Source organism: Mirounga angustirostris, unplaced genomic scaffold, assembly GCF_029215605.1.
Source record: "Mirounga angustirostris isolate CCGP_5_RB_7025 unplaced genomic scaffold, mMirAng1.0.hap1 SCAF_4, whole genome shotgun sequence".
Taxonomy (NCBI): Eukaryota; Metazoa; Chordata; class Mammalia; order Carnivora; family Phocidae; genus Mirounga; species Mirounga angustirostris.
In genome coordinates, this window is record NW_026991712.1 from 79,132,760 (window position 1) to 79,144,943 (window position 12,184).

Below are 12,184 nucleotides of genomic sequence, written 5' to 3' on the forward strand. Positions count from 1 at the left end.
ACAAATGACATAGAAAGTGTAACAGAAGATAAAAGACTTACACAATGGAATATTGAGGACAATGATAATCACTAATAGGTAAGTTTTAGAAATCATGTTTTATAAGACTTCATAGTCTTATATGAAATATGAAATATATGAAAATACATGTGATCTTTGATGTGTCCTTGATGTAACATCTCAACTTGATACTTTTATGAAACAAAGTTGTCAAATGTCACTTTATTTTATGTTTTCTCCTTATAAAAAATATGAAATAAGTCCCATTTCAGCTATTGAGCCAATCAGCATTAATGTATTTCATTTTACAGATGTTATTTATAATGTCCTTTGACGATTATTTATCCTTATTTAATTATGAAAATTGAATATAAATTTGCTTTCTAGTTTTTTCTTTAACAATGGTCTTAGTTATTTTTAATTATATATATAAATGAGCTAAAAAAATGGTTTTTACAGTTTTAAGGCTCATAACTACTTTTCAAGAGCTTTATTCTTCAATGTCAAGAATGTTGCTTCCTAGAATAGTAATAATGTGAATGGGAAAAATAAAATTTACATAGTCTTTGCCTTAAAATAGATTATTTTCCCCAAACTTAACACATTTCAGGTATATTGCCACACAATAACCTCAAGAACAATGATTATACCAAAATAGAATTGAATATAGAGCAAAATGCTGATCCAGATTTTGTGAGGACTTGGCATAAAAAGTATTCATTAAAGGTATACAGTTAAGAAAAATGTTTCTCAGAATCCGGTTAGCTAATTATCTGAATTTAAGGCTCCTGGTGAGCACAAAACAAATTCTGTTCTTCCACAATGGGTGCAAACCACAGGACTCTTGTATACCCTAAAATTGGCAACCTAGAAGGACTAGACCATATTTTTAGTAAGATGGTGGAGTGATGTTAATATATTTTCCTATATGCTTAAAATGCTGTTTCAGAAAACAAAAGAGTGCCTACTTACGCAAAATTTGCTTCAGAGAATAATTAAGGCTTAGGAATTAAAAAATGGAGTTACCTGGGTCCAGGATAGAATTGAGGATTTAGACCCATCAGAGAATTAAATGTTTCCCTTAAGGAGACTGTTTATAGTGTGCACACATTCTGTGGAAAAATATGTTTCTAAATTCATACTTCCTTCCCATTTCCCCCTGTTCATTGTTATTTAGTGATGGGTCAGAAGAAAACATGCCTTTGATTGCTCCTAATTTTATAAATCTCTGAGTAGAAATGTCCTTCACTCTCCATACCTGCCTCCAAGCCTATCACCATACAGAAGAGGAATACGGGATAGCACTGGACAGGTAATGGGGCCTGATGGGGCCTGAAGACTTACTCTCTTATAGGCATTAGAACAAAGATTTGGTTCGTAGTCCCTCAATTTTTGTTGAGCTCAATTAAATCAGATATTCAAAGTCCTGAGTAGCCCTTTCCTCTGATATCAGAATGCTAATATCCATTGTTTTTTTCTGTTTCTATTATAGTTAATTTTATGCATTTGTCTATAGATCTGAATTTTAAACTTTTTGGGTCAGGACACACAATTAACTTCTCCCCATGGTATCTAGAAGAGTGTTTGCACAAAGCAGATTCTCAGTAAAAATTCATTTAATTGAAGTACATTGATTTTTTTTAAATTTTTAGTATACTTTATTTCAATTTACATATGTCTTGGCTCTTATTCTCTAAAATTTGATAAATATCATGACTTACCCTGCACCTTTTTAAAGATCTTCGGCAATGTCAAAATAATGTTCAATCCTAATGCTAAAAATGAAAGTAAAAATCCATCTTGAAAATAGAAAGACATAATTCCTATAAGGGAAATTTACTTTTTTTTTTAAATTTTATAGAGAGGGATTTACTTGGAACAGTCATGTTATAGAATTACTCAGTGATCTTATTGCTTAATTATACCTTTCTAAAGGAGGACATGATAGCAAACAACAACATAGAGGCATGGTTCATGAAATTAAATCCACAGATGTTTTCATGTATGTCAACAAGATGAGTTAAAAACAAACTAGACTGATTTTTAGCTATAGCCCTTCCATACTGACTTCTCTACTTCTAATTATTATAGAGGAGTCCAAAGGTAATAGGTCAAGAATTAGAATAAAAATATGACTAAACAGTTTCCCCCCATTCTGAAATAAAAGAGCGCTCCTTTCCTGTCTGAGGAGCAGAGCTGAGATGGGACTTTTGTGTCAATGATATGTGAAGGGAAATTTCTCAGGAGAAACATGTGAGGAATGAGGGAAGCAGTGGATGAGACAAGGAACAACCTTGCCAGAGATGTGGGCTCCTGAAGGTCTCAAGTTGTTGGCTGCAGCCATCACCTGGGAGGGGGTGGTGATTCCAGAGAGGTCATCAGTGAATGGGGTGGGTTGGGGACGGGGGGTTGGGTAACCAGCACTCACAGCAGCCGGGGGTAGGTCCGCCCAGTAAAGCGGACTGGAAAGGCGTCAAAAGCACCGAGAGCATCTAGATTGTAAGGAAAGAAGGTGAGCAGTTTCTGAAGTAAGAGGTAAAGATTTGGCTGGAGATTGTAAGAAGTCTGTAGAATTAAGAAGCTTGCTAGCGTCAGTACAGAATGTATATATTCATTGATTCATTAGGAAATTGATGTTTAAGTCAGACCTTGCCCTCTTCTGAAGATCAGTGTTAATTTAAGTATTATCTATAATGTGACAATTATTTCTCTGGCAACAAAAATAAAAGAGATCAGATGAAATACACCCAGATGTGGTTGGTTTATGAGGGTAGAGATAAACCTTGGTCTTGCCAAGGATTCCTCTTTAGGAACAAAGAAATAATAAAATTTAAAAGGACTTGGGTACCTAAGGCACACAGGTAAGGGATACTACTGGTGCACTGAGGTACAATGAAGGCTGGAGATGCTCAAAAGGAGTACTTTGAGGTAAAATGCCACAATTAGGTCAAGAATTTCAAGTGAAAGATGAATCTTTTAAGTCAGAAGCTATGTGTGTTTTTTACATATCCTAATATGTAGAATAGAAAAATAAAATTCTACTTAATATCAGCACTACTGCTACTCTCCATGTTTGTGATCCCAGAGGAAATTTGTTAGATTCACATATAACCTGAAAAAACTGTTTTGTCTTTAGCATGTGTGAGTGTTTTGAAGGGTGAAATATAAGGAGTTTCAAACATATTTATAAAAAAAAAATCCAAAAAGCAAAAAAAAATCTGTTTACTCCACATTACATGTGGAAAAGAAAATTTAACATTTTATTAAATGTATATAAAACAAACATGCCAATTTTATCAATGATTAAATACATGTATAATTTAACATTTGTGACATTTTAACATGATGTTAGATTATTCTCTCTTTGCATTAATTTCCTGGTATGTCTGCAGATTGTTTAGAAATCCTACCAAATGGAAAATTAAATAGCTACTGTCAGCTAAATGATTTCAAAAGAAAAATGATAAAAATCATGTCAAATCATTTAGAGCATGAAATTACATACAATGTACACTGTTATAAAATGATTATGTGATGTTATGTGTGAACTCCCTAAGTTAAGTCTCTATAGCTTGCAAAAGGCTTAATGCAGACTTGAGAGGAGAAAAATGACATTAAAAATATTTATTTATTTTTTCTTTCCTGGCTTATCTTAAATCCTAACTCTTAAAGGATGAAGCAAACAAGGATCTCAACTATATCAGAGCAACGAGATTCATTAGCAGTTTTTGCAAACTATGACTATTCACATAGATAATATATATATATTCAATATATATTTTATATATTACTCTTTTCTTTGTGTTATCTCCTTATTAATCTGAGCTATGCCTTGGTCATCTTACTGTATTGTTGGGATGATAGTTGAGATGCAAGCCACTGTCACAAAGTGGAGAGGAGGTGCCACTGCTCTGGTCACTTGGAGCACCTGCAGGAAAAAAATCACAACACCCCACTGGTTAGAACACCAAAATGTTCTAGACTGATGCATTCTACATTATATCTTTCCATATACTCAGTAATGTCAAGAAAATCAGGCAGTAAAATTAATTTTTATTTCACTTATATGAAAGCCAGAGTTTTGCAAGTAGGCTAAGTGACTAAAGTGGGACCTTGAAAGAGAACCATGTATTGATCTTTGAGTTCAGATATATTGCAAGGCTTTATTAATAAAAACATATAACCTTATAAAATTATTATTTCATTTCACTATCCAAAGTGGCCTACACTTATGAACCATACTTATAATTGTGCAGAATTCGGTTTGTCTACAAAATTCTATTTATTGTTATGTTTCAACCTACTGACAAGTCATATTTTTAGATTCCATAATTTTCCATGATGCAAAAAAAGTGTGTATGGGCTCTTTACAAATGCTCTTGGTATATGCTATAGTTAGAAATGACTTCATTCATGCTATGTAAATTGGTGAGATTGAAACTAAAAATCTTCATATCAGATTCTCATAAGAAACTTATTAATATCTATCTCTAAATATGAGTATCATATGTCTTAAACAGATTTCACAATTCAGCAATTTTTGCAGTTAGGATTAGAATACATATTTCTTGATTTTTGGTTAATTGCTTTTTTTGGAAAACGTTATGTATTTTGAAGGTGCTGATATTGATAAATATGCATTATTAACATAATTGACTCTCAATTTTTACTTGAGATATTATACTTAAAACATCAGAGGTCATAGGTAACACTCTTAAAATTAAAGTGTTGAAAAATAAAAGTGATTTTGTTCTCCTTTTTAATCACTCTAAAGTTTCATAGCTTTCCTGGTGTTAAGAAGGGGATCACAGGCTTTTCTACCAAACTAGCATGAATATAGTTTTTCACTTTTTTTTCTTATAGTTTTTCACTTTTTAAATCTTAACAATTTCATACTGTGTTTTAGATAATTTTTTCCTCTGATATTTATCTGCATTTATCTCTTATGAGACAATATTTTAATATATAAACATATTACTTTAAAATGTATATACATTTTGAACAGAATAAAATGATATGTCAAGTTTTGTGACAGATCCAAAGCAGTCTTTTGAGTGAAATTCAAAGCTCTGTGAATTGTCTAAGACTGTTGAATCACAGACCTGTACCTATGAAACAAATAATACATTATATGTTAAAATTAAAAAAACAAAGAAGATAGCAGGAAGGGAAAAATGAAGAGGAGGGAATCGGAGGGGGAGACGAACCATGAGACTATGGACTCTGAGAAACAAACTGAGGGTTCTAGAGAGGAAGGGGGTGGGAGGATGAGGTAGCCTGGTGATGGGTATTAAAGAGGGCACGTATTGAATAGAGCACTGGGTGTTATACGCAAACAATGAATCATGGAACACTACATCAAAAACTAATGATGTAATGTATGGTGATTAACATAACATAATAAAATAAAATTTTAAAAAATTAAAAAAAGAAATTCAAAGATTTAAATGTATACATAAAAGAAAGGTACAAACACAATGATCTATAGTTTCATCTTAAGAAGTTAGAGATGAAAGAGCAAATTAAATCAAAGTAAAGAAGACAGAAAATAATAAAAAAGAAGTGGAAAATAGTAAGAATCTGAACAAAATAATAGACAAAATTAACCAAGACAAAAATGGGTTCTTTGGAAAGATTAATAAAGCTCATAGCAAAAATAATGTAGTAAAAGAGTGAGAAAATACAAGTTATTAATATCAGGAATGAAGAAGGTGGTATTACTGCAAGCCAGCAAATATTAATAGAAATGATAAAAGGATATGATGAATAATTTCATGTAAATAAATTCATAACTTAGTTAAAATGGAAAAAAAAAGTCTTGAAAAACATTTTACCAAAACTTATATAAGAAGAAAAATTCTCAGAAAAAGTCCTATAAGAATTCAAGAGATGAATTCATACAAAATAAAAATTATAATTCTAAGGTGTTGTTGCCTTTTGGTGAATTTATTAAATTATTTAAGAAAAATATATTACTGGGGTGCCTGGGTGGCTCGGTTGGTTAAGCAACTGCCTTCAGCTCAGGTCATGATCCTGGAGTCCCGGGATCAAGTCCCACATCGGGCTCCCTGCTCATCGGGCAGTCTGCTTCTCCCTCTGACCCTCCTCCTTCTCATGCTCTCTGTCTCTCATTCTCTCTCTCTCAGATGAATAAATAAAATCTTTAAAAAAAAAAAAGAAAGAAAAATATATTACTACTGGTAAGTAACACCTTTGTGGAAATAAAGGAGTTACCACTCCAGAAGTTACATGAAGACATTAAAAACCCTGGTACCAAAATTGCACTAAAACTTTACAAAAATGTACATATGAATATCCCTCATGAACACTTTTTTTAAGTTTTTCTTATTTGTTTATATATTTATTTATTTGAGAGAGAGCGAAAGAGAGAGAGAGAGCACGAGCAGGGGGGAAGGGCGGAGGGAGAGGGAGAAGCAGACTGCCCACTGAGAAAGGAGCCCAATGTTCCCTAATCTTGAGCAGGACTCTGGGATCATGACCTGAGCAGAAGGCAGACGCTTAACCCAGTAACCCAGGAATAAAAGAACATCAACCTAATAAAGGGCATGTGTGAGCAACTACAGCTAATATAATACTTAATGGTAAAAGACTGGAAATTTCTCCTCTAATATCTTCAGCAAGAAAAAGATGTCTATTCTCAGTACTTTACATAACATTTTACTGGAAGTCCTAACCATTGCAATGGGCAAGAAAAAGGAATTTAAAAAATATAGATTGGAAAGAAAGAAGCAGAATTCATTATTTGCAAATAGCATAACTGCAAGTAGAAAGTGTTAAAGAATATAACAAAAATCCTACAGAACTAATAGAAATTTAAGCCTATGATGCAGAATAAGTGTATGTATAAAAATAAACTGTACTTCTATGCATTAGCCACAATAACTGGACAATTAAATTTTTTAAAATACCATTTACAGTAGAATAAAAAATGCTTAGAAATAAATTTAATAAAAGATACACATGACTTTCCCACTGAAAACACTAAAATGTTGCTGAGAAAAATTAAAACATAAATAAATAGAAAGTTATATCATGTTCATGGATTGAAAGATTTAAAGTTGTTAATATGTTAATTCTCAAAATTATCTATAAATCCAACTTAGTCCCATTCAGAATCATAATTGGATTTTGTAGAAATTGACGTGCTATTATTTTTTTTAAAGATTTTATTTATTTATTTGAGACAGAGAGAATGAGAGACAGAGAGCATGAGAGGGAGGAGGGTCAGAGGGAGAAGCAGACTCCCTGCCGAGCAGGGAGCCCGATGCGGGACTCGATCCTGGGACTCCAGGATCATGACCTGAGCTGAAGGCAGTCGCTTAACCAACTGAGCCACCCAGGCGCCCCTGATGTGCTATTTTTAAAATATACACAGTAATGTAAAGGGTCTACAATAGGTAAATAATCTTGAAAAATTGCAAAATTGGAAAACCTATCCTTGGTGATCAACACTGTAGTTATGGTGAAAAAATAGACACAAAAATTAATGGAAATAAGAAAGTCATTTCTTGATTCTAAATTCCTAGCTCAGACACAAAAGTTAATTAATATAAGATGGATTCTAAACTTAAACATAAAACCCAATGTCATAAAGCTTCTAGGAAAAATGTGGGAGAATCTCCTTGCAACCTTGGAGTAGGCAAGTATTTCTTATAGAAATATCTTCTAGAGAAGATATAGAAAACAATAACCATATGCAAAAGAAAAACAACAAAATAGTAAATTAGACTTTGTCAAAATTAAAAACTTCTGCAAACCTAAGACACTTTTAGGTAAAATATGTAGTTATGTATAGACTGAGAGAAAATATTTGTGATACATATAGCTGACAAAGATTATATACAGAATCTTTTCTTAAACTCCTGCAGTACAATTATATAAAGACATACCAATAGAAAAATGGGCAAAACTTGAGCAGACACCTTACAAAATAATATATGCAAATCTCTAATAATGAATGCAAATGGTACATGATAAGGAGCTGATCATAATTAGTCTTCAGGGAAATGCAAATTATAACTATAATAAACTACCTCTGCACACTCAATAGAATATCTAAAAAAAAAAAAATCTTTGATCATAAAATATAGGGATAAGTGTAGAGCAACCGGAATTCTCATACATTGCTGGAGTGGAGAGTAAGAGGTTTTTAAATATATGTCCAATTTAGAAATATTTTTTGGGGGCGCCTGGGTGGCTCAGTTGGTTAAGCGACTGCCTTCGGCTCAGGTCATGATCCTGGAGTCCTGGGATCGAGTCCCGCATCGGGCTCCCTGCTCGGCAGGGAGTCTGCTTCGTCCTCTGACCCTATCCCCTCTCATGTGTTCTCTCTCTCATTCTCTCTCTCTCAAATAAATAAATAAAATCTTTAAAAAAAAATATTTTTTGGCAATTAGTTAACAAGTTAATTATATATCTACCTGGTGACTTAGCAATTCCACTCCTAGGTACTTATGGTAGTGACATAAAATTGGAAGACTTTCAAAAGCCTTACACAAGAATGTTCATAATAGCTTTATTTATAGTACCAAACTACAGGAAACAGCTCTGTTATCTATCAATAGGAGAATGATTAGCAAATTTCAGTATATTCATCTAATGGAATATTACACAGCAATGTAAATGAACAAACATCTGAAAATCACACAAGTGATTTTCATTATGAAAGAAGCCAGACATAAAAGAGTAAATACAATATAATTCCATTCTAAAAATGTTCTAGAAGAAGCAAAAAGAAATATGATGCTAAGAAATTAAATCTGTGGGTGTTATTTATTGGGAAGAGGCACAGAAGGACCTTTCTGTGATTTAAAGGCATGTAAATTAAGCAAATGTGTGCATTGTCAGAACCAATCCAATTGTTCATTTAGTAGCTTTGCATTTCATTGCATGCAAATTATGCCTCAAAGATATACTCTTCTTTGATTTTTAGCAAAAATGTTAGATGATATTTTATTTCTTAATGTAGAAACTGATACAGAGATTTTTAAGTAACCCTTAGGAGTTTCCACATAGACTGGTGCTTTCTTCAATCTCCCTAGCCTCATCAGGACAACTTAAGTGTAAGTGCTTGTTAATTAAGTCCAGTAGCTAAATAACAGTATATAATTCTACAAGTTAGAGAAAATATATTAATCAAATATTATGAATGAAATATAATAGAGATACAAAATGTATGTAGTTGATATGATACTATTTTTACAATAAATGTCTCCAATTATAGGTTAGCAAATAACTGTAAATGTGAATACATTCTGAAACAAAAATAACATCTGCTCCCTTTGCATAAGCATTCATAGAATGCTTTGTGATATAAAAATATTTGTATTCAAGCAGAAATTCCAACTTTTAAAAAATTACCAATTACTGTCAGGAGATAATGGTTTAGAAAATAAATATGATGATGTGAGCATTTTACCTATACTTCATAAATGCTTACATGCACAATCTTCATTCAGTGGGAGTTTGAGGAAAGCAGGTGCTCTTTTTAAAAATGACACTGTTAGGGTCACTTCTTCTCCAGCGTTCCGAAGCACCTGAACCTAAAATAAAACCGAAGGAAAATGATACTTTATTGCTATGGGCACAAAGTATTTTATATGATTGCAAAACCTTGAAATGATTCGTTGTCTTTTCCACCCCTCTTTTTTCCGTAGTGGTCAGAAACATTTTATTCAAGATAGGGGGAATGAATTATGTAACATTGTAGGAATACAGCCATCATGTTCTTCCTCTTCCCGACATTCGGTGGTCCCCTGTTCACTCACAGTGTCATCATCTTCCATTCATATTTATAGAGGTCTCTTAGTATTTGGTGTGTATTAGGCAATATGAAAGATTATGACATCTACAGAAAGATGTAGTGCTCAAGCCACTGTGTCATTAATTTAATAATATTTACTGAACCTCTATTATACACTACTTGGAGATATAAAAATAAATGACCCTGCAGATGCTGATGAATGAGCTAATTCACATTAAACAAAATTGGCCCAATTCAGTCAAGCACTTTTGCAAAAAAAAAAATAAATAAATAAATAGGTATTATTTTCCTATTATATCATTGCATATTTTATTCTCCTTTCCCTGCAAACTTGGAATAATGGTGGAGACTGTTATCATCAACTCTCAACACTTTTCAAATTATAGAATAGGTCTAATTCTACCAGTTAAAATAATGTCAATTTCTTCAAAAATTGTATCAAAACAATTGTAAGAAATACTAGAAGAAGTACAGGAAGCTGAGGAGTTATCTATAACAAACATACGTAGAAAAGATATAGGCATATTTATAGTTTTGAAATCTCACATCAGCTAAGAGGAGAATTACGAATAATTAGTGAAGAGACAGTTATTAAACATGGGGATACAGCTTGTGACTAAACATCTAGAAAAAAATGCTCCACCTCCAGTAATTAGAGAATTGGCTATCAAAAGGATTTAGAATGACTTTGGGGCTGGAGAAGATGGATTGGCTTCATCTTCCCCTGCTCCTCTTCAGTAACTATAAACACTCAAAAACCTGCAAGATACAACTGAAATGCAAGTCAAACTCTGACAGGTAGAAAGAGAAAAGAAGAACTAGTTAGGAATCCCAGGACTGATGGAGCAGCACAGAGGAGGGGTGTTTTAGATGCTCCCACCCAACAGAGGGATTTCTACCCACTGGAGGATAAAGAGTCCCTTTGTCCACTTAGTGGCACAAGGGGGCCCAGCCTGAGAAATCTCCTTCCACCTCCTCAAACAGCATCAGCAAGGAACAGTGGGAAATCAATTAGACCAAAGAAGCCAAACAGGCTCTAAAAAGTATATTGTCGATGGAACCACAGTCCACAAAATTAGGCTAGAACCTGTATGGTAAATAGAGTGAATTCCTGCTAAAAAGAAAAAAAAAAAACAAAGTCTTACATAAGAACCACAGGCTCAACATAATAAGCAAGGCGGCTAAGATACAATAAAATAACACATCTCACTAAAAACCAGAAAAATCACAATTTGAATGAGAAAATATAGCTAATTCCAACTAGATGAATTACAAACTGGTATTATCTGATAAGGTTTTAAAGCCACCTTAATAAAAATGTTTAGCAAGAAATTACAGTCTCTTGAATCAAATGAAAAATTACAAAATCTCAGCAAAGAAATGCAAATTGTGAAAAAGAACCAAATAGAACTATAGAACTAAAAACAGCATTAACATAAATTAAAAAAAAACATATTGGATTGGCTCAATAATACAGCGAAGATGACAGAAGTTAGAATCAGTAAACTTGAGCACAGAACAATAAAATTCACCCACTCACATGCAGGAAAAAATAATGTATTTCATCACATTAAAGGTAGAAAAAAAAGGTTTAAAAATGAAAAAAATATGTAGTCATTTAAATAGATGCAAAGATGAATTTAATAAAATACATTTGATAAAAATTCATAGAAAACTGAGTATACAAAAGAGTATCTTCATATTAGAAAGAGGATATAGAAATATCTTTAAGAAACATCATCGTTAATGGTGATTTATTAAGACATTTCTCTCTGAGATCAGAAATGAGACAAAAATGTCTACTATCTCATTTTCCTTAATCTTTCGTCAGGTCTTATTGCAATAAGGCAAGAAAAGAGCTAATAAAATGCCCAAGAATTGAAAGAAGAAATGAAACTGTCATTATTCAGAGATAAGATAATTTTTTTTGAAAGTTTGTAAAATGCCTATATTTATATGATCAAAGAATACATTTCACCTAATACTTCATGGGGGATCAAGAATTCAGTTTCAGAAATGTTGCTCTAGATTCCTGAGCTTAGCATTAAATGTATGCATCTGTCCCCAAATTACCCTTAATCATAACAAACATTCACAACACTGATGAGCAATGTAGATCTCACAAGAGATAAGATAATTTTGAGCATAGAAAATCCTTGGGAATCTATAGACATTATTACATGAGACATTACCAGTTGAGTTACTAAGGGAGTTCAGCATGAAATAGTATAGATACAAAGCAATACACTGTTAGAAAGAAAACCATAGGCCCAAAATGGAGTCATATATGTTAGGTTATCACCAAATCAGAGCTTAATACCTAATCTAATTGCAATTTCAAACTCTCTCAAAAATACAGTCTTAAATAGACAGAAGTTTTCTGGTCAGCACCATGGAGGT

At 32.7% G+C, this 12,184-nt stretch overlaps 1 protein-coding gene across 1 annotated transcript in view; it reads right to left on the reverse strand.

Moving 5' to 3' along the window:
* The window catches only part of SNTG1 (syntrophin gamma 1), a 957,526-nt gene that overhangs the window by 224,545 nt on the left and 720,797 nt on the right, over window positions 1-12,184 (reverse strand). Inside the window, exons 9-10 of the mRNA XM_045896572.3 lie at window positions 9,461-9,563; window positions 3,846-3,928 (exon numbers count right to left, since the gene is read on the reverse strand). Of these exons, the coding sequence (XP_045752528.3) occupies window positions 3,846-3,928; window positions 9,461-9,563 (186 nt within the window). The remainder of the gene's footprint in view (window positions 1-3,845; window positions 3,929-9,460; window positions 9,564-12,184) is intronic.